General features: G+C 43.2%; 2 protein-coding genes across 3 annotated transcripts in view; one reads left to right on the top strand and one right to left on the bottom strand.

Moving 5' to 3' along the window:
* The window catches only part of LOC308663930 (cullin-associated NEDD8-dissociated protein 1-like), a 34,712-nt gene extending 21,039 nt beyond the window's left edge, over nt 1-13,673 (top strand). The window contains exons 7-16 of one of the 2 annotated variants that reach the window (XM_081320744.1): nt 17-122; nt 1,002-1,150; nt 3,180-3,472; nt 4,365-4,506; nt 6,207-7,712; nt 9,399-9,494; nt 10,255-10,424; nt 10,929-11,093; nt 11,690-11,797; nt 12,527-13,672. In XM_081320744.1, the coding sequence (XP_081176870.1) occupies nt 17-122; nt 1,002-1,150; nt 3,180-3,472; nt 4,365-4,506; nt 6,207-7,712; nt 9,399-9,494; nt 10,255-10,424; nt 10,929-11,093; nt 11,690-11,797; nt 12,527-12,751 (2,960 nt within the window). In that variant the 3' untranslated portion in view covers nt 12,752-13,672. Of the gene's footprint in view, nt 1-16; nt 123-1,001; nt 1,151-3,179; nt 3,473-4,364; nt 4,507-6,206; nt 7,713-9,398; nt 9,495-10,254; nt 10,425-10,928; nt 11,094-11,689; nt 11,798-12,526 lie in introns of both variants that reach the window. The other variant, XM_081320745.1, reaches the window with a different exon arrangement.
* A 2,176-nt stretch (nt 13,674-15,849) lies between these two features.
* On the bottom strand, nt 15,850-20,476 carry RPL32 (ribosomal protein L32). The gene is made up of 4 exons (XM_081321951.1): nt 20,328-20,476; nt 17,852-17,952; nt 17,526-17,707; nt 15,850-16,025 (listed from the first exon to the last, which is right to left on the bottom strand). Exons 2-4 carry the CDS (start codon nt 17,945-17,947, stop codon nt 15,896-15,898), a joined length of 408 nt encoding a protein of 135 aa, XP_081178077.1. The 5' UTR covers nt 17,948-17,952; nt 20,328-20,476; the 3' UTR covers nt 15,850-15,895.
* Nucleotides 20,477-22,629: the final 2,153 nt, after the last annotated feature.

The raw sequence follows: 22,629 nt of genomic DNA, 5'->3' as shown, positions 1-22,629 counted from the left end.
TGTCTCTGCCTTTTAGGGGACTACCTAGAGAAGATGATCCCATTGATAATTCAGTACTGCAATGTAGAGGATGATGAGCTGAGGGAATACTGCTTCCAAGCCTTTGAGTCTTTTGTAAGAAGGTTTGTACCTTTTACTTAAGCGTTGTATGTAGCTGACTTGGCTCCCATGTTCTTTTGTTCTAACTTTTAGAAGGAAATCTATTTTTTTGGTCACCTGTTGTTTGCAACAGGTATCAGAGCTATCTGCTCCAACTATCTGTGCTTGATTAGTTACCAGAAAAGTGCAGGTTTATCTGTAGATGTCATGGTTTCCATGGGTGATAGACCTGTATCTGCTAGAAGAATTACCTATCTCTAAGCAAAGGCCTTAGAGGCCAAGTCTGTAGCATCACTTACCACTTTTTTGAATCAACAATAACTTCTCATAGAGTCATATGGGATCAATTGCACATATCCAGGAAAATTTGCGGTAAGTTTATGGAGTAGCCCAGCATACTCCATCTCTCTCTTTCCTTCCAAATCTGAATTGCTGTACATTCCTGTTAAAGAAGTCTCATCTAGTGGTTCTGGAGAATTGAGACGATCATTTTCTGCAACTGGGATTTTTGAGATTGTTACTTTTTAAAATAAGATTTTAACTTTTTTTAAAGGCTGATAATAAACAAAGTGGATATCTCTGTTAGGATGAATGTATAAACTGGATAATGAGGGATGAAATATGGCTGTTGCAAATAAGAGCAATATGATTAGATTAGCTTCTTGTGGGCTAAAAATAAGTGAACGATTACATGGCAAAGATTATATCTGTATGATTCCATACTTGTAAACACTACAACATAAAGCATTGGGAAGTATGCTGATTCTTAAAAAATGATGTATTGCTGTGTGCTGAACCTGGGGATTAGAGATGCAATGTCAGTTAACCCTATGGAAAACATGATCAACAGAATTAAACCTTATATTCTATGCTAATCTATTATTATCTTGCTGTTTCTAAAGGTGTCCAAAAGAAATTGGCCCTCACCTTCCTAGTGTGACAGGATTGTGCCTCAAGTACCTAACATATGATCCAAATTACAACTATGATAATGAAGAGGAGGATGAAGATGAAATGATGGAGACTGAAAATGGAGAAGATGAGGAGCAAGGTGCTGCACAATTAGGATTATGATGTCATTAATTAAGATGGATTGCCTCTGCCACCAGTTCAGGCAGTTCTTTCAAATCATCCTGTTTCCTTCCTGAATCAATATTTCAGGGCTCAGAAGAGCATGAAAATTATAAAGCCATTTCTGCTCTAAGTCAATTAGGGAAAAGTCTCAAAAATATGTCCAGATAGAACTCTGGTGCATCTAAGGAAGGGTTTAAATGAGTAGGTAAGAGTAGGTGAGAAAACGTGTTTGTGTCAATGCTGCAAACATTGACATGTTTTTGCACTGACAATATAAGAGACAGCCTGTTACTTTAATTGCTTCATTTGCGGGGGGGCAGGACATCTACCCGGATGTTGTGAGAAGATTGGAAAAGACCGTGTAAAGAATGGGAAGTGAAATCTCCTATGTAAAACTAATTGGATAATGTGATTATGACGTGTAGATAAGGGCAGGGATTGTGTGTGTGTTATGATGGGTCTGGGGGGAGGAGATTTCAGATTCTGGCATCCCTCCATGAGTGTCGATGTTTTGCTTCATTACTAAGACTTTTTAGATAAATAATATGCCTGCAATTTGTTTGAATTGTCTCATTTATCGGAACCATGACAGTGTGATCTCAGGTTTCTATATGTTGATAAAGGTTTCTGAAGGTGCTTGTTCATGGCTGTCATAATATCATTCTCTGCTATGAATCTTCCTTAAATTGGAAAAGCACAGTGACTTGACTAGGATCATTGCTCCTGCCCATTCCCCTCTCCCTGACCTAAAGTTGTCATGGCTCTTGTTACTTGCATGTGAAAAAAGAAAAAAAAACAAGAAAGCCTGTCCCGGTATAGACCAACTATCAGTTATCCTTGCCCAGGGGTAGGCAACCTCGGCTCTTTTATGACCCATGGACTTCAACTCCCAGAATTCCTGAGTCAGCTATGCTGACTGAGGAATTCTGGGAGTTGAAGTCCATGAGTCATAAAAGAGTCGAGGTTGCCTACCCCTGTCCTTGCCCCTTCTGTAGTTGATGTTACTAGCAGTTGGTCTGTGTAACATAAGGAAGACTTAGGGAAATTTCTTCTTCCCAGTCTAAATTTGTAAAATTTAGATCTTGGCATTGCAAGGTGAAAATGCAGCTCTCACATGAGCCAAGGGTTGCATTTGACGTCGGACTTACATGCTGAGAATAGATTTGAGCTACACTTCCACAGTTAAAAGAATCCAGGGAACAAAATCAAGTTGGGATTAATTTAGCATTTAATTGAAACCATCATGGTAGCTCCCCTCTCTGAGATCTTTCCCACCAGAATTACTTACGGTATTTCTAATCCTATATGAATTTTGGCCACCTATGAAGTACCTATCTTGAGTTTGTTTTTGGTTTCGATAGTTATTTACTGGGATGTGAGTTCATTTAATGCTGTCCAGAGTCGTCCATAATCTGGGCAAGTTATGAATTCATAAGGTAAAGGTAAAGGTTCCCCCGCACATGCGTGCTAGTCGTTTCCAACTCTAGGGGCCGGTGCTCATCTCCGTTTCATAGCCGAAGAGCCAGCGCTTGTCCGAGGACGTCTCCGTGGTCATGTGGCCGGCATGACTAGACGCCAAAGGCGCACGGAACGCTGTTACCTTCCCACCGTAGTGGTCCCTATTTTTCTACTTGCATTTTTACGTGCTTTCGAACTGCTAGGTTGGCAGAAGCTGGGACAAGTAACAGGCGCTCACTCTGTTACGCGGCACTCGGGATTCGACCCGCCAAACTGCCGACCTTCTGATCGACAAGCTCAGCGTCCTAACCCACTGAGCCACCGCGTCCCTCTTATGAATTCATAGATCATATTAATATGGCTTTACATCGTACTCAAAGCTCTGGAGGTGAGCTGCATGAGGTACATGGTAGCTTATGTGAGAATTTGACCACACAGTCAACTTGTAAAATAACCCCTGCTGAGTTTTCTTTTGAAACAAACAAAAAAAAGAGTTCTATCTACAAGATCTGTCCAGAACGACTCTCTTTTCCTTCCTTCCTCCTCAGAAAGTGATGATGAGTATAGCGATGATGATGACATCAGCTGGAAAGTTCGTAGGTCTGCTGCAAAGTGCCTTGAGGCCATTGTCAGCACCAGACATGACCTTTTGCAGGATTTCTACAAAACACTCTCTCCGGCCTTAATAAACAGATTCAAGGAAAGGGAAGAGAATGTTAAGGCTGACATCTTCTCAGCGTATATATCTTTACTGAAGCAAACTCTGCCCATTCAGAGTTGGCTGCAAGCTTCAGATGAAGCAGGCAAAGAGGACATACCTCTCACCATGCTCCAGAACCAGGTGAGTTGACCTTAACCACATGTCACTGTTTGGCATGATAACACGGATGCAACTGCTGTTTCAAAACGTGGTTTCAGCTGTTCAGAATTGAGCTATCTGTGGGATACCTTTCACGATGTCTTGTGAGGTTTTTTATCATTTTAACTCTTCTTTGATGGACTCAATATTATGCAGCTACTTGAAAAGGTTACTGCCTCTTGCCCTATTTGGTATTCTGAAGGATAAACATAGTTTTAGCCTTTCTGTGGAATTGACTTTCTGGTCTGGTCCACCTAGTAAAGTTGACAGCGGCAGCCTAGCAGATATCAGTGGCAATATTTGTAGGCCTTGTCGCCTGTCCAGAATTGTTGCTGTTGATGCTTATTTGTTGTGACTTTTACAGTGATAATCTTACTGAAAGACTTTCTGTACCAGTTCTAAATATGTAGCCATCCAGCAACATTAGGAAGGATGTAAGCTTATGTAAATAAGCTCAGCTATATAGTAGTGATCTGCTCAGTGATTTGACCACTCTGTCCTGATTTTGGAGAGCAGGGTGACTTGTCTGCCCATTAAAAATAATGATTGCTTAAGTAAAGGTTTGGCTAATTGTTAGAAATAACTATAGAGATCACACGAGTTGAGGTGGAAGTGGGGCAATATATTTAAATAAATAAAATAATGGGCTATTGAAGATTATATTTTTGCCTAAGGGGAAAAAATATAGTGATTATTTCTCTACTTTAAATAAAACGTCATGATTTTGTGTACCTATAAGTCTTCATTTACCACCGAAAGCATTTTCCACGTGGATTAAGTTTCCTTTTTGTACCAAATAATTAACACTCGCTTGGATTTTGAGTTCCTTTGGCTTTGAATTGGATTACTAACGAGCTTCTTTCTAATTGTACAGGTTCCAAATATTATCAAAGCTTTGCACAAGCAGCTTAAAGAGAAGAGCGTCAGGTCAAGACAAGGATGCTTCACTCTTCTGACGGAACTGGCGAACGTCCTCCCCGGTTGCCTGGCGGATCACATACCTGCACTAGTGCCTGGTAAGGCTTGTCTGTTGACTAAACAATGACAGGGCAATTTTGAGCAAAGGTCACTTTTCACTCTACGAAACCAAGCAGTAAATAATAAAGCAACTTCTCTTCTACTGATATTTTGTTCTTTAGATTCAAGACTGTCTTTCTGTTCCTCTATACCAGGGATAGGCAACCTCGGCTCTTTTATGACTCATGGACTTCAACTCCCAGAATTCCTCAGTCAGCATACCTACCCCTGCTCTATACGCATCAGAGGATGTTATGCCCTTGGCTTAGCTGAGGCCAGTGACTGCAGATACGGGGCCATCTTTTTCTTCTTTTAAAAAAAATCCATGTGAGCAGCCAAAGACTGGCTAAATTGTACATCTGCTTAATTTCCACATATCACGATATGGAGAATTCTGAAAGATCTTTCTTTTTTTTTTAAGCCAGTATACTACCACAGGGATTCCCAACCTACGAGCTGCGGCCTGATAGCAGGCCTCAGGTGCTTAGCCAGCAGGCCACAAAAATGGGTGGCCAGGACGCACACACATGGGCACGCATTCCCCCCCCACTCACGCTAGCGCACGTGGCCCTGTTTGCGCATGTGTGGGGACGTGCGCATCCCATTTGTGCATGCGCGAACAGGCTGCTAGTGTGTATGTGTGCAGCCCGTTAGCACATGCGTAAACGGGCACTCGCCACTGCGGGGGTGCACAACTGTTTGTGCATGTGCACAGCACCAGCGCATGCCACATGCGTGGGCACTGCCACTAGTACTGCGCCAGTGGGTGTGCCCGTTTGCATGCGTGCGCATGTGCATGCAGTTATTTGGAAGCTGCTCTCCCCTCTGGGCCATGAGCCCAGAAAGGTTGGAGAACTTTGTTCTACAGAATTCTGTTAATTGAGGTTCACTATTTTTCTGTAGGAAATACTGAAACACGTAACTTTTACTGCAGAATATCATCTCTTGTTAATTGATGGTCTCATATTTGCCTCTGTTGAAATGAATGAGGAAGTGGCTATCTGGGGTTTATTCTGTCATCTGAATTTTCTCAAAATATAACCAAAAATTATACTAGTATTTTAAATCTGTATAATTTCTGGTTATTTGTGGTTTTTCATTTGTTTTAATTCCCTATTCCTGGATATGTGATATAAAATAATTGTAAAATACTGCAGCAGTTCTCTGCCAAACTGGTTTTATCGTAACCTAGGAATAAACTATATGCAAATGTACAACACAAACTATTTGATAATATATTTTCCAAATAGACCTTGTAGTTAATAACCACTTTCTGAAGTCAGTGAAGTCTTTTGAATTCTAGCAGCCATGTGTAAAGTTTCTTAAAATAAATCTGAACCACTCAATAATCAATTTGAAGATGCTGTGAATTGTATCCAGTGGTATCTGCCTACCACTGTAATAGATACCAGCAAAGAAATAAATCCCTATTCGCAGTGTAACCTCATGCATGTACCCTAATCTTTTATTTATTAGATTTTTTTAAAAAATAAAACAACACAAGGTGAGCGCAAAGGGTTTTTTGACAGCCTACCGTGCTGCAGAAGTTTGGGGAATCCTCTGCAACAGATCTGAGGGACACATGGGATGTGCAGAGTGTGGAGATAGGAAACTATCTATTGTAAAAAAAAAGAGTCTTTTGATGAGGTTGGATAAGGTGCAACTATAAAGCAAGCTGACCAGTGTTTTCTTGGCACAGGTATTGTCTTCTCCTTGACGGATAAATCCAGTTCCTCCAATATGAAGATAGATACTCTGTCTTTCCTTTATGTTGTTCTCTGCAACCACTCCCGAGAAGTGTTCCATCCCTATGTTAAAGCACTGCTGCCACCAGTTGTAATTTGCATCGGGGATCCTTTTTACAAGATAACTTCAGAAGCTTTGCTAGTGACTCTACAGCTTGTGAAAGTAATTCGTCCCTTGGATGTGCCTTGTACATTTGATGCCAAACCTTACACGACAGACTTGTTTTCCGCAACGTTGAAGAGGCTGAAAGCGGCTGACATTGACCAGGAGGTCAAGGAACGGGCTATCTCTTGTATGGGGCAAATTGTTTCCAATCTAGGGGACTACTTAAGCAGCGAACTCCAGCCAACCCTGAAGATTTTCCTTGAGAGACTGAAAAATGAAATAACTAGACTGACCACGGTCAAAGCACTTACTCTGATTGCAAATTCTCCACTCAAAATAGACTTGAGGCCCATTCTAGCAGAAGGCTTCCCCATTTTGGCTTCCTTCTTGCGTAAGAATCAGCGTGCCTTGAAACTGAGTACTTTGACAGCTCTGGATGTCTTGATCAAAAACTATAGTGATAGCCTCAAGCCAGCCATGATTGAATGTGTTCTAATGGAGCTTCCGGATTTAATTAGCGAGAACGATATGCATGTTTCTCAGGTGGCCATTGTGTTCCTTACTACTTTAGCTAAGGTTTATCCCTCATCCTTGTCCAAGATCAGTGGTACAGTTTTGTCGCAGCTTTTCCAACTTGTTTACTCGCCTTTGATGCAAGGAGGGGCCCTGAATGCCATTGTAGACTTCTTCCAAGCACTGGTTGTGATCAAGGCGGTCAACATGAGCTATGCTGACCTGATGAAGCAGCTAACTAGTCCTATATACACCTCAACCTCTAGTGGAGTCTCCAGCACTTTGCATAAGCAGGCTTTTCACTCTGTTGCCAAATGTGTGGCGGCCCTTTCTTCCGTGTGTCCAAAAGAAATCCCTGGCATAGTAAACCTGTTCATTCAGGATGTGAAGAATCCAAAGTCTACCACCGCTGTCAAAATGTTGGCTTTCCTCTCGCTCGCAGAAATAGGTCGCACCACCAACCTGAGTGCTCAGAAGGAGCTCAAAGCCGTGATCCTGGACGCATTTGCATCGCCCAGCGAAGAGGTGAAATCGGCGGCTTCCTATGCTTTGGGCAACATCAGTGTGGGCAACCTGAAAGAATACCTTCCCTTCATGCTGAAGGAGATCGGTGGCCAGCCTAAGCGGCAGTACTTGCTGCTTCATTCCCTGAAAGAAGTCATTAGCGCTTCCCCAGCAGAGAGTCTAAAACCTTATGGGGAGGACATATGGGCCCTGCTTTTCAAGCACTGTGAATACACAGAGGAAGGAACCCGCAACGTTGTTGCTGAATGCTTGGGGAAATTGACTTTAGTAAACCCTTCTCAGTTGCTGCCCAGGCTGAAAAAACAGCTGTTCTCAGGTAAGGAAAGGGAAACGATAGTACTGAGGCAATTGCGCAGCTGAGTGGAGGATTGTACTCTTCTCTTTGAATCAGTGCTGTAGACCAGGGCTTTTCAACCAGTGGTATGGGTACCACCTGTGGTACATTGGCACCTGGCAGGTGGTACGCGACCATCCTAGAAAAGTGGTAGCGGGGGAGGGGAATGAGCTGAACCGGTGGCAGCACCGCACAAGCCTGAGCAAGAGATGGCTGGAGCTGCAGGGCTGTCAGGGCTCAGTGGAAGCACCAGGATCAGCGCTCCTTCGGGGCTGTCAGGGCTCAGTGGAAGCGCCAGGATTAGCACCAGGCTTCAGCTGGAGTTTGGTGCCGATCCTGGCACTTCTGAACCCAGAAGAAGCACCGATCAGCTGGAATATTGCAGCATCTCCATGGTCTTGTGATTTACATTCAGATGTTTGGCAACTGATTCATTTTTTTCAGAGCCATTGGAACTTTGAACAGTCACTAAGCGAACTGTTGTAAGTCGAGGACTACCTGTACTTCATCCCTTTTTTCTTCTTTTTTTTCGTTGGTCGTCAGGTTTTTGACACCTCGCTAGGCGACTGTTGGTACTCGGATGTTGCCATATCCTAAAAGTGGTACAATGGGTGAAAAAGTTGAAAAGCCCTGCTGTAGACCTGTGGGATCATGTAGCGCATGTTTACCTTCTGGTGTCCATCCTTAACAAACTGCTTTGGGGAGATTGTTTGTGTTCTGCTCAGGCTCCTTCGAGAAGATCCTGTCCCGTTTATGTTGGAGGCACCGTTTTAAGGCACTACCTGGTGAAAAGGATTAGCCGGTGATAAAACCGTTGCCCAGGGGATGCCCATGGAGACTCCTTTCACGTCTCCGTCAAAGAGCTGGAGCAAACGATGGGAGCTCACCCTGCCACGCAGTAGCACTCGGGTGTTCTGAACCAGCCTGCTACCGGCCTTGCAATAAGGCAAACCCCTGTTCAAACAGTAGAGACTGGAGAGCGTCTGAGGCTGCAAAGCGTCTGCCAAGATTTATTACACAAACAAGAAACAAAAACACTGGAACTTGAATCCTCAAACGGAGCGGTTGCTTTCAGCAACCAGCCCTTCCCCAAACACTCCTTTTATTTAGAGTTCAGGGCGTGGCCTCCCTGTGCCTCCTCCCGAGGAGTCCCACAGCCTTTCTCTGCTTGGTCCTGCTCGACTGCCTCCTGCGTCGGGCGTCCTTGAACAGGGCCAGCTGTGGGTCATCATCCTCCGCACTATCGGGCTCACGCAGCTGAGAAGAGGGCCCCGGCTGGGGGCTCTGCGAAGCCTCCAAGCCGTCATCAGCCAGTTCGTCTTCCACACCCTCCTCCTCCCCCTCATCTGAGTCATCCGAGACATCTGAGCCGGCTGCCGGACCCACAGGCTGGCCCTGAGTCACAACATCGGGTCTTGAACCCGGGCTTTCTAACCTCCATCCTAGCATCCTAAACACGTGAGCCATTGTGCTCCTTCAAGAGGATGAGCATTATAAAAAGAGAGCTCAGAATTATTTTCACACAGTGCATGCTGGGGTTGCTCGTGCTGCTTCATATTATCTGTGTTCTGGAAAAGATGAAGAAAAGTGATCTTAAGGGGAGAAAAGATGGTAGAAATGATCTGTGTCCTTTTAAGATAAATAACTTTTTCCCACTTCTCATTGTAGGCTCCCCCTATGCTCGGAGTACAGTGGTGACTGCAATAAAATTCACCATCTCGGATCACCCACAAACCATTGATCCCCTTCTTAAAGGGTGCATAGGTAATTTTGAGTTTTGATAAAAAGACTTTCTTTGGAAGTCAGAATAGTGGGTCTTCTTAAATTTTTTTTAAAAAAAAACAACCACCACAGAGTGGAATTAATGAAAAAGAGAAATGACCCAAAGAATTAATTGCTATAAGAACGTGATCTTTACCTGAACTTGCTTTGATTTGCTTTCATTGTTGCACCTATATCCACCCAACCCTTTCCTGATAGAATCTGAGAAGTTGTTTAAACTCTAAATGTTATCTGATGTCAAAATGAGTTGGGTGGGGGGCAAGTTGAAGTTGAATCCAAAGAAGTGGTGCTTCTGACCAGTTGAAACAGGAAATATGTACCCAATATATAACGGAGGATGTTATTCTTTCTTTGTCAAGAAGCAAAATCCAGGCAAATCTTTAACTGATTCCATTCTCATTAAGCATATTGGCATGCCATTTCCATAATGAAGTGAATACACAACTGCTGTCTAAAATAGAGAATAGTTTTGTTAAATATGCGTAGTTCATCTGAATTGTTTCCACATTGCTATCTTTAAAGTACCTGATTCTACGACTGAGTCTAGATGTTAATGCAACTTAAATATTGATGCAGGGGAATTAATGACAGAATAGGCTGTCCATTTGATCTCTCCTGCCTGGTTTGAAAATTCAATTTTTCTTTGCCCTCCACCTGCTTTTTGAATATTATGTGTATCCCAGAATGTATTTAAAGCTAGCGTTAATGTCTTTTAAACTCTTGTTATGCTATAATCCTGCAGGTGACTTCTTGAAAACACTTCAGGATCCTGACCTGAATGTTCGTCGTGTGGCTTTAGCTATGTTTAATTCTGCTGCTCACAACAAACCTTCCCTAATCCGAGATCAGCTCAGTACCGTCCTACCCCATCTATACAACGAAACCAAAATTAGAAGGGAACTCATACGAGAGGTAGGGACCATATTCTGTTTCCACATTAACCCCTTCTGAGGTTGGGTCAGGTGTGGGCAGCTATGGCTCCTGTACAACCTGTGAATGTCAACTTCCATGCTGGCTCAGGAACTCTGGGAGTTGATGTCCACACGTCATAAAGGGGCCATAGCTGCTGAACCCTGAGCTGGGTGGTTCCCCCAGTACTCCTAACCTACTGTTGTTGTTTTGAATGATGGCGAGAGATAGTGCTGCCTGACCAGATGTGTGTGTGTGTGTGTGTGTGTGTGTGAATATAATTAACCCAATGTTCTTGAGACCTGAAAGTAAACTAATCCCATAAATGCATAGAAGTTATTACCGAACCTGTAATCTGAAGCTTTAAATTGGAATGCATTCAGCTGAACTTTAACTGGAAATGAACCAGTCAGTTCTGTGGCTTCAGGCTGGGCCAGATAAAGTTGGCGTGTGAAAGTTTTCCTTTTTGTTTTAGAACTTCCAGCTAGTTTGAATTTCCCCTTTTAGGTAGAAATGGGGCCCTTCAAACACACAGTAGATGATGGGCTCGATGTGAGGAAAGCTGCCTTTGAATGCATGTACACACTGTTGGAAAGCTGCCTTGACAGACTGGACATCTACGAATACTTAAATCATGTGGAAGATGGCTTGAAAGATCATTATGATATCAGGGTAACATTTAATTTTTTAAAATTAATTTTGGAGCTTCTAATTTCATTATTTCATTGAACTGTAGGGCTCTTTTGGATGAATAAATTTACCTCCATGCAGTGAATTCAGACTTTTCTTCTTCCACAAAGACAATGCCCAAGCTGAGGGGGGGGGGACGAAGGGGAGGGGAAGGGTCCTATGAGAGCTAAATGACCCACCTCCACGTTATTTTCTTCTGCCTTGTAACCTAGAAGAAAGAGCCAGTGGGTGGGAAATTTGTTGCAGTGTTGTAAAGCAGCAGCCCCCAATCTTTTGGGCACCAGGGACCAGTTCCGTGGAGAGAGCGTTTTTTCCATGGACCGGAGGGGGCGTGATTTCGCATGCTGCCTGCATCCCATGGATGGGGCTTCACTTATTTCTGCGGCCTGGTTTCTGGCATGCCACGGCCCGGTGCCAGCCCACAAACTAGGGGTAGGAGACCCCTGTTGTAAAGGGTCTGTTTTAAAGCTGAAAGTTGTTACGATAAAAGTGACCACGAGTTGGTGGAAATTATTACTGAAATATATGCTTGAGCAAAATGATGTTAAGGTAAGCTTTTTCCTTTCTTCATTATGAAGATGCTGACTTTCATTATGTTGGCTCGCCTGTCAACACTCTGCCCTAATGCAGTCCTGCAAAGATTAGAGCGGCTTGTTGAACCACTGCGAGCAACGTGTTCAACTAAGGTAATGAATGTATTTATACTTTGAATGTCCTACTTCTCTTTTTTTCCCTGAGGTACCTAATTTTTCATGTCCTAAGAGACGAGGGATTACTGTTGCAGTGCAGTGACAGTTGCAATCCTTGACTTACATCCATTCATTTAAATGACCCCACTTAGCAGTTTTATCAGCACTATATGAACAATGCGCTTGAGGCTTTTTCCCAGGTCTGGTGACTCTGAGGGATGGGGGAGAACAGGTTGCGGCTCAAACCTGACAAGATTATGTGACTCTGGGTTTTTGGCCTCTCCCTTGGATGTAATCTGCATCCATTTCATCTACAATTCTTGATGGGATTGCATTTCCCCAGTGTTGGGCTTGATCTCAGCTCCTGCCTGGAGAGCAGGTGGTGTCATGGCTAGGAATGATCTTGGTAGATTTGTCTTGTGCACTACTTGTGGACCAGGAGTCTCTGCTATCACTCTTGCCTTTATTGGATTCCTATAACTGGATTCCTACAATGTGCTGTACGTTGGGCTGTTCTTGAAGAATTCGGAGGTTTCAGCTGCTCTAGAATATGCAGAGATTAGTGCATTTTAGACTTATTTAACATCTCCTAAGTGTTCTACACATGGGCAGGTATGTAAATTTCCTTTTCTTGACATTGCAGATGTATCAATGTGATTGGTAATATTTTAATTTTGCCTGAGGATCTTATAAAAATATTCTAATCATAATCATTTTTTCCCCTAGGTAAAGGCTGGTTCCGTAAAGCAGGAATTTGAGAAGCAAGATGAATTGAAACGTTCAGCAATGAGGGCAGTAGCTGCTCTACTGACCATTCCAGATGCAGATAAAAGCCCGGTAATGGCTGAATTTTCTTCCCAAATCCGAGCCAACCCAGAAATGTCTTCCCTCTTTGAAAGCATTCAGAAGGATCCCACTTCATTATCAACAGAATCAATGGATCTGAATTAGAATTCTTGGACTATTTTGTCTGCTTCTTACAATCCAGTTTCCAGCGCGGAAGCTAGAAATTTTAAACAGGTGTCATTTTAAAAATGACAATTATTTCTATCGAAACCAGTTAAGATTTCAGATATGAGAAACAGCAACCTTATTTTTCAGTTACCACCTATTCCTTAGTTCTGAAATGTAGTCACGCCAAGAGTCGTCAACCTAGTTACAGCATTGACAAGTGTTATTTACCACCCCTTCTATTATTATTATTATTATTAAAGTGAAAAACCATGATGTATTCTTAGAAGGGATGAGACTGTCATGCTGTATCCCCAAATGAATCAAATAAGATGTGGCAAGTACATCAGTTAAATACTGGTGGTTTGCGTTTACTGATATTACAATTAAGTGATTTTTCATGGTGTTGCAAGGTTTTATAGCTATTCCCTGCCTCCCTCCTCCGAAATTAATATTAAACTAATAAGTATCTCAACTGTCTTCCAAGACTGAATGCCTTATGCTTCATTAATGTGGTTTGTCTGCCACTGTGTACGGTAATTTTTTTCTTGTATGGACCCTCTTGCTAAGAATTCTTATTTTTTAAAAGGAGCTGATACCAAAGCATTATTTCAAAGTATATAAAATTAGCATGTTGTTATCAAGAGACATTCATTTGGTATAAAGTATGTTGTAATGAATTGGCACCATTCATGTATCAAAATGGAAATACATCTGTAGTGTTCTCATTTTTTTTCGCTTAGCAAGGATCATATCACTGCCTTGCAGCTTCTGATTACATTTCATTGGGGGGGAGTCATATGCCACAATACGTGAATCACTTAAGTGCTCTATTTATAAAACAGGGTGTCCACCTTTTGCTGTACATGCATCAGAGGAAAATAAAGTCAAATATATAAAAAATAATGGGATTTGGTTAAGTATTGGTTTTCTACCCAACTAACTTTTGTATGGACGCTTATGTCGATCAGGTCGGCAGTTTGGCGGGTCGAATCCCGAGTGAGCGCCTGTTACTCGTCCCAGCTTCTTCTAACCTAGCAGTTCGAAAGCACGTAAAAAATGCAAGTAGAAAAATAGGGACCACTACTGTGGGAAGGTAACAGGGTTCCGTGCGCCTTTGGCATTTAGTCATGCTGGCCACATGACCACGGAGACGTCCTTGGACAAGCGCTGGCTCTTCGGCTTTGAAACGGAGATGAGCACCGGCCCCTAGAGTTGGAAACGACTAGCACGCATGTGCGGGGGAACCTTTACCTTATGAAAAATAACAATTTTGAAAATGCTAGATCAGTGGTGGTGAACCTATGGCATGCGTGCCAGAGGCAGCACTCAGAGCCCTCTCTGTTGGCACGTGTGCCACTGCCGGCAGCAGCAGGTCCATCAGGTCACCACCACTGCCTGGAGCAGGAGCCCCTCCCAGCACAAAGGAGGCGAAGCGGCCGACTAGCCAGCTCGAGTAGAGATGGTAGAGCAGAGGTCACCAACCATTGTTGATTGGCGGGCTGGAAGAAAAGGGAGGGGGAAGCATTTTACGTGCGCGTGTGCGTGCATGCATGCGTGCACAGGGGCATGAGCATGCACGCACTGCAAATGGGGGCGGGGCTAGTGCTTGCGTGATACTCACTAGCCCTGCCCCGTTCTTGCATGGTGCAGCGCCTTGTATCAGCCCCTTGCAGCACGGTGGCCCATTTTTGTGCCCCTGGTTTTTGCGTGCCAGAGGCGGCACTCAGAGGTGCCTCCTCTGGCACGCCTCCCCGAGGGCACCACAATGCTGATGCACCCCTGGCACTTTGCAATAAATAAGTGGGTTTTGGGTTGCGGTTTGGGCACTCGGTCTCTAAAAGGTTCACCATCACTGCGCTAGATGTTCCATTGTTATGATACAGACAAGAAAAATGTTAACATAATGAATGAAGCCTAGTTGTTTCCAACACTGAAATTAAATCAAGTATACAAGTTAACAGTGAAATGCAAGTGGCACAATTCACAATAGCTTCAGGTATAGGAACATTCTATATGCTTTATATGAATTTGAACTTGCCACTCTATACAAGGCAATTTTAAAATCTGTGATTTTAAGCACGCTTAAATGTTAATGAAGCAAAATAGGGAAGCTATTTTGAGAGGACAGAATCTTAATCAGTAGAGGACATTTAAGTAATTGGGTTCAACGTACAGCTCCATCTTCACAAGTACCATTGCCAAGCCAGGTAACCTCTATGCTACCCTGTATATGCATTTCATTTTTGTTCCCTAAATTAAATTTTTTTCATATTCATTTTATTTATTTACTAAAATTCTCAGGCCAATTATCTAAAGCAGAGGTCCCCAACCTTTTGGACACCAGGGACCGGTTCTGTGGTGGTTTTCCCATGGACCGGAGGGGGTGTGGTTGTGTGTGCTGCCTGCATCCCCCAGATGGAGCTTTACTTGTTTGTGCAGCCCGGTTGCTGGCATGCCACGGACTGGGACCGGTCTATGGACAGGGGGTTGGGGACCCCTGATCTAAAGTGTAAAGAACTTGTTAAATTATATTTCTGCCTTCTAGGGTTTCAGCTATACTCCAATCTGTGTCATTTGCAAATTGAATCAAAATTTCTTTCAAACCTTTATCCATGTAAGTACAATGTTGAACAGAGGATCCAGATCTGAACCCTATAGCACTTCTCTCAATGCTACATTGCTCACAGTAGTTTTCAAGCCAGCTATGTGGTACATCCATTTAATTGTAATTAAATGCAGCCCACACTGAATTAGCTTGATAATCAAAATGTAATATGTCATTATATCTGGAAATCAATTGTGTTCTACAGCATAATTATGTTCTACAGCATTCCCACAATCTTGGAACTTGTTCATTGAAAAATGTAGGTGGTTAGTCTGGGTGGATTTTCTGTTGACAGATTCATTCTGACATCTGGCAATCACCGATTTCCAACTGCATGCTTGACAATACATTCTTTTGCAATGTAACAAATTATCCTATTTGTGCAAATGTTTACGAGCAATCTCACTAATTTTAGAGCTGCCTTGTTTCAGAAATGAGGATTTTCTTTCATGGGTGCACCACCTAGTTCAATTCATGCCAAGAACACACGTTTTCCAAATGGTATACTTTATTAAATATAGCTGTTCCAAGATCAACTATTCATTTTCTTCGCTGCGCAGTCTGGCATTTGGATTGGTAACTTTGATAGCAAGCTGAGCTGCTCTCTCCACAATTACCTTCCGGTTCTTGGATGAAACATTATGAGCAATTTCTGCGCAAAATGACCTAAAAGCAACCACAAAGCGATGTTACAGGTTCTTTGTTAACATACTGAATGTTTCTGAGAATTTTTTTCCCCTCAAAATGATTTTTACGAAAATGACAGGCAGAGGAAAAACCATCTACCCTGAGCAGAACATAAGCCAATCTACATATGCAACACACCTTCCTCCCCCTATTTCCCCCACAACCACCACCCTGTGAGATGAGTTGGGCAGAGAGAGTGACTGGTCCAAAGCCATCCAGCTAGCTTTCATGACTACCTCTGGGCTTTCTAGCATGGTGCCTTTAACCACTAGACCAGGGGTAGGCAACCTCGGCTCTTTTATGACTCATGGACTTCAACTCCCAGAATTCCTGAGCCAGCATAGCTGGCTCAGGAATTCTGGGAGTTGAAGTCCATGAGTCATAAAAGAGCCGAGGTTGCCTACCCCTGCACTAGACCAAGACTGCCTCTCGTTATTGTCCTGCCTCTGTTAGAGGGGAAGGCAGCAGTGGGTACAGCTTTGGCACTATAGCTTATGTTCTCCAGGCATGGCTGCAAACTCTGGGGAAGCTCACTTTTTAGCCTTTCTTTCTCCTTAGTTTTACTGGGTGAATTAGATGTGCAAAATGAGTCAACTGCCTGGATTCAGTACAGATAATCCTCGACTTACAACAGTTCATCATTTAATGAATGTCTGAAGTCACAACATCACTCGAAAAAAGTGACTTATGACCATTTTTCACACTTATGACGGTTGCAGCATTCCCATGGTTATGGGATCAAAAGCCAGACGCTTGGCAACTGACTCATATTTACGATGGCTGCAGTGTCCCAGAATCGTGCGATCAGCTTTTGCGACTTTCTGTCAAGTAAAATCAATGGAGAAGCCAGATTCACTTAATAAACATATTACTAATTTAACAACTGCAGTGATTCACCTAACAACTGTGGCAAGAAAATGGGACTAAATTCACGTAACTGTCTCACTTAGCAACATAAATCTTGGGCTCAATTATGGTCGTATGCCCACAACACAACTGACTGCTGGAGTCAATCCTATACTATGCCTCACTGGATCTGTTTGGGATACGTATGTCCCCCACTGCCTTGGGATTGGTGTTTGAGATGATGTGGTATATGTTATATAACAATGGGGGCTGAAGAAAAAAATGAGAATAAAATGCAACCACAGTCCAGGATTCATATTCCTCATTGGTATTTTTCCAATCTTTCAAATACTTTCTGTCAATAATGACAATATAAAATTTGTTTTCATTTTTCTCAGATTATGGTATAATCTTTCAGCAACACTAAAGGATTTTGTAAAAGTGGTGAAGTAACAGAAAAGGATTCATCTTAGGCAGGAAGAACAAGACATTCTGAGGAAGAGAATAACAAAAAAGATACCTAGAAAAGGCTGATTTAATGGATCTTTTTCATTTCAGAATGACTTAATTTTACCACATAGCAACGCAACATGGCGGATCCTAAAGAATTACAAAACATTTTTTCCAACTTACTTGTTGCTCATCATTAACACCTCCAGCTCTTTGACATTATGAACAAGAAACTTCCGGAATCCTGAGGGCAGCATGTGTTTTGTTTTCTTATTGCTCCCATAGCCAATGTTGGGCATCAAGATCTGGCCCTTAAACCTTCTGCGCACTCTGTTGTCAATACCTCTTGGCTTGCGCCAGTTACGCTACAAGAATTCAAAAGCAACGAAAGAACTTTAACAATGTTTTCAGAGACGTGTCATTTTAAAGTCTTGAAGAACCACAATAAACCACCCACCGGTGTGTTTTAACGTTAACCGAGGATTTACATTCACAAAAAGTGCACCTACCTTGATTTTGACATAGCGGTCAGATTGATGACGGATGAACTTCTTGGTCCTCTTTTTGACAATATTAGGTTTGATGAGAGGCCTCAGAGCTGGCATTGTAACTACAGAAAAAATATGGAAGGAATTATGGCCTGTAGGCTATAAATGAAATATAAACATGTTGCAGAGTATCTTCCGTTTGTTAGCATGTTTCAGAGCCAGAAACGGAATGGGTGTTTTCTGCAACTTATATCCCTCCTGTGTCCAAAGCTGGAAGAGTACAAAAACTCTCCAGATGCGATCCTGGGAGGTTACTGGATTAAAATGTGAGTTCCTGATCTCTTGTTTTCCCATATTTCTTTAGTATACTGCTTTCTTAAAAATGATACAAATTAAATATTACTTAAAGCAATTAACAGCAAAACCAATGGGTCACCTATTACAAATGGACTCCTGCAAAGTGGAAGCTTTGTCGGAAATCAGATTAACTTTTCCCAGTTGTTTACTGAGATTTTTTATTTGTAAGTACTGAATAGACTGCAAGGTAAATTACCAAGACAATCTTCATATTGCCATTCTAAAAACACATCAGAGCATGATGGGTGAGTAAGGTAGTAGTTGCCTTTCTGTGCCCAGTCACTGTTCTTCCAGTTGTCTTCCAACTCTAAAATTTCATCTGAAAAAGACCCAGGTTGGACTTGCCCTTCGGAATTGTGAGGCTTTCAATTGCACGAAACATATATCCCTGTAGTTCATTTTCACATCATGTGAAGTATGCAGACATGGGGAAGGTTAGCTAATCAAACCTCTACATTCTTTCATTGCTAACTGAAAGGCTGGAATAGGAACACAATCTTTATACATAGTTCATGCATATATAAAAGGACCAAGCCCTATAAAGTTAGTATTTCATGTTGTTGTTGTTAGTTGCGAAGTCGTGTCCGACCCATTGTGACCCCATGGACAACGTTCCTCCAGGCCTTCCTGTCCTCTACCATCTTCTGGAGTCCATTTAAGCTCACGCCTAACTGCTTCAGTGACTCTATCCAACCACCTCATTCTCTGTCGTCCCCTTCTTCTCTTGCCCTCGATCTTTCCCAGCATTAGGCTCTTCTACAGTGAGTCCTTCCTTCTCATTAGGTGGCCAAAGTATTTGAGTTTTAGCTTCAGGATCTGACCTTCTAAAGAGCAGTCAGGGTTGATCTCTTCTAGGACTGACCGGTTTGATCGCCTTGCAGTCCAAGGGACTCACAGGAGTCTTCTCCAGCACCATAGTTCAAAGGCCTCCATTCTTTGGCGCTCAGTAGTATTTCATTGAAAGGACCAAATGGCTACTATAAGCTAAGGCTATGCCTAAAATGTCAGGGACGCGGTGGCTCAGTGGGTTAGGATGCTGAGCTTGTCGATCAGAAGGTCAGCAGTTTGGCGGGTCGAATCCCGAGTGCCGCGTAACAGAGTGAGCGCCTGTTACTCGTCCCAGCTTCTGCCAACCTAGCAGTTCAAAAGCACGTAAAAAATGCAAGTAGAAAAATAGGGACCACTATGGTGGGGAAGGTAACAGCGTTTCGTGCGCCTTTGGCGTCTAGTCACGCCGGCCACATGACCACGAAGACGTCCTCGGACAAGCGCTGGCTCTTCGGCTTTGAAACGGAGATGAGCACCGGCCCCTAGAGTCGGAAACGACTAGCGCGCACGTGCGGGGGGAACTTTTACCTTTATCCATAAAATTATTGCTACTCCTATGAAGAATTATCAAAAACGCTTCATCGTCAACGAAGTTTATCAGATTAAAGAGCAGGTGTACGTATCATTCCCACAACACCCCACAGTTGGATAAATAGCGCGGGGGGGGGGGGAAAGAATCAATGCTGGATGGTAGCTGTCAACTGACTCAGATCAAGTAAAGCAGGGGGTCTTCAAACTTGGCCCTTTTATGACTTGTGGACTTCAACTCCCAGAATTCCTCAGCCAGGCATGCTGGCTGAGGAATTCTGGGAGTTGAAGTCCACAAGTCATAAAAGGGCCAAGTTTGAAGACCCCTGAAGTAAAGAAACAATGGTCTCCGGGATTGTTTCTCAACCTCAGCAACTTTTAAGAAGGCTGGACTTGCCACTTCCATAATTCCCAACCAGCCTGCCAGCCCGGTGCAGCCTCAAACTCTCCTGCCGCCTCTCGGAACAGCAGACCCAAACCATCGCCTCCCGAGCAAGGAAGGATCCGGGCCGGCAAGCTTTTACGCTTGTCTGCCTGATGCACTTAATTTAATTAATTTAAATTAATTAATTTCCATCGCAGCAGAAGAAACCGAACCCCGCAACCGAACCGCCCCCCCCGCCCCCCCCCCCCAATTACAACACGCGAGAAAACCCGCCCTTTATCCCCGCCTCGGAAAAGAGCGGCGGGAGCCGACGGACACCATCTCCGAGCAGCCCCGAGAAGGAAGGAAAGGTGGCTGCCAGTTCTCTTCCGCCAGGATGGCAACGGATTCCCGACTTACCGACTGTCTTAAGCGCCGCGGTAGCGAAAGGCGGAGGCACCAAAAAGAGAGAGAGAGAAGGCGGAAGCCGCAAGGGTTGATGGGAGGCTGGGGGAAGGTCCTGGTAGGTCGGCTAGAGAGAGGCTTTCGAGGCGGAGGGAGAGCCGACGGAGAGCTCCGCCTCCTATCCGGTCAGTCTCGTCAACGGACGGTCAAATGAAATGCCTTCATTTAAATTCTAGTTAAAATCAAATTCACGTTTAACTCAATAACGGCCCTGGGATGTCGGCGGGCCATTAGCAAGGACCTTTATGCGTCACTTCCGCCGATGGGGGCTAATTGTAGACGGGAAAAGTAATCCTCGGAAGTAAGAAAGTATAGAGCAGGGGTAGGCAACCTCGGCTCTTTTATGACTCGTGGACTTCAACTCCCAGAATTCCTGAGCCAGCTATGCTGGCTCAGGAATTCTGGGAGTTGAAGTCCACGAGTCATAAAAGAGCCGAGGTTGCCTACCCCTGGTATAGAGGGAGCCACACTGGCCCTCCTCGTGGATGTAATTGAGAACCCTTTATAGAGGATTTAAGTAGACGACCCCGGAGTTGTGTGACAAGGAGCGGCAAAGTCGTCCGGAAATATAGTGTGGCGGCCAAACTCTTGTAACTCGCAATTTCTTCATGGTTTTACAGAGTTTTGCGTTTGCATTAATTACATTTTAATTCAATATATTACTTAATTTAAAAAAAAAACATATCTACCGTCTGACCGTGGGGCGTTAATATCCACGGGGCAGGAAAAAAACGAATGATGTTAATATGAATTCCACCATAGAAAAAGTTTTTCCCGATACAGGCAGTCCTGAACTTGTGATCACAACTGATCCCAAAATTTCTGTTGTTAAATGAAACATTTGTTAAGTGAGTTTTGCCACATTGTACAACCTTTCTTGCTAAGGTTGTTAAGTGAATCACGGCAGCTGATGTTAGTAACCCGTTTGTTAAGTGAATCTGACTTCCCCATAAGACTTTGCTTGTCAGAAGGTCAGGAAAGGGGATTGCATAACTTGGGACGCAGCAACGATCATAAATATGAACCAGTCGCCCAAGCATCTGAATTCTGATTACATGATCATGGGGATGCTGCAAAGGTTGTAACTGTGAAAAAAAGTCATAACTCACATTTTTCAGTGCTGTTGTAATTTTGAATGAACTGTTCAGATATTGAGTAACTCTAGACACCAACAAATTGAGATTTGTAAATAACTTCTTTAGCTGAAAGTAGAAAAGATTTAGGAATCCACATTATGAAAGTAAAAAAATATTAAGTGAAAATCTGGTTTAAGATTAAATATCAAGAAGACAAACTTGTCAGACTGCATGCTAAGTGCCTTTACAGTTGGTGGCGAACAAGGCTTGAAGGAAGATGAAGGCAGTAGATGAGGTTGGTGGATAGGGCCTTCCAAGAGATTATTGGAATGTTCATAGAACAATACAAATTATTACTTGTGAATGGTCACAAGAGGCATGCCTGTGCAGTTTCCAGCAGCTAAAAATGTAATTTAAATTCTGCATTCTGTCTCCCCACTTTTCAAAGGACATCTCCAATTTCTAATGGAAAGAGGAAAAACTATAGCAGTTAAAGAGTGTGGATCCATCTATAAATTAACTCTGTCTAGCTGTGCACCAGGCTGAAGAATTTGGGTGATTCTGCTGGTAAATTTCAGAGTGAAAGCCCAAAATCTTTATCTCATACCTGCTGTGCAAAGGCAGTTTTCATGTGGACACTTGGGTTGGTTGTGCTTCTTAACATGAACCATTATGACAAGGGACGTAAAAATCCCTGTCGAATATACCCAGCCTAAAATACACGTAGCTGGAGTTCACTAACTCTTATTTTGCTATGTGATATAAAACAATTTGTTCTGAAAAAGTTGAGATTCAAATGTAAGAACCTGGTTTCCATTTAATGGTTATGTCTTGTGAATATCACAATAGCAATACCTAGTGCAGGGGTAGGCAACCTTGGCTCTTTTATGACTCATGGACTTCAACTCCCAGAATTCCTGAGCCAGCCATGCTGAGGGGAAAGGGAGGTTTCCAAGCTGAGCCATTCTGGCTCAGGAATTCTGGGAGTTGAAGTCCACGAGTCATAAAAGAGCCAAGGTTGCCTACCCCTGACCTAGTGACTTATCTAATCTGGAAGAAGGTAAGCACCGTCAGACCTGATTAATAATTGAATGAGATATCATCAGGAAACCCAGAGACTCCACTGGAAAGTTGGGGAAAAAATCTCAGGGAAGACGACCAAGATTTTTGTATTGTCACCA

The sequence above is a fragment of the Vipera berus genome (genome assembly GCF_964194415.1).
Source record: "Vipera berus genome assembly, chromosome: 2".
NCBI classification, from domain to species: Eukaryota; Metazoa; Chordata; class Lepidosauria; order Squamata; family Viperidae; genus Vipera; species Vipera berus.
This window is presented reverse-complemented; position numbering and strand designations above follow the sequence as displayed.

Bases quoted from the DNA above. Each gene is read 5' to 3' on its own strand.
- RPL32 (XM_081321951.1), bottom strand. From the start codon at position 17,947: ATGCCAGCTCTGAGGCCTCTCATCAAACCTAATATTGTCAAAAAGAGG. The intron at 17,708-17,851 runs GTAGGTGCACTT...GAATTCTTGTAG, and splicing joins ACCGCTATGTCAAAATCAAG to CGTAACTGGCGCAAGCCAAG. The intron at 16,026-17,525 runs GTAAGTTGGAAA...GGTTGCTTTTAG, and splicing joins GTGTTAATGATGAGCAACAA to GTCATTTTGCGCAGAAATTG.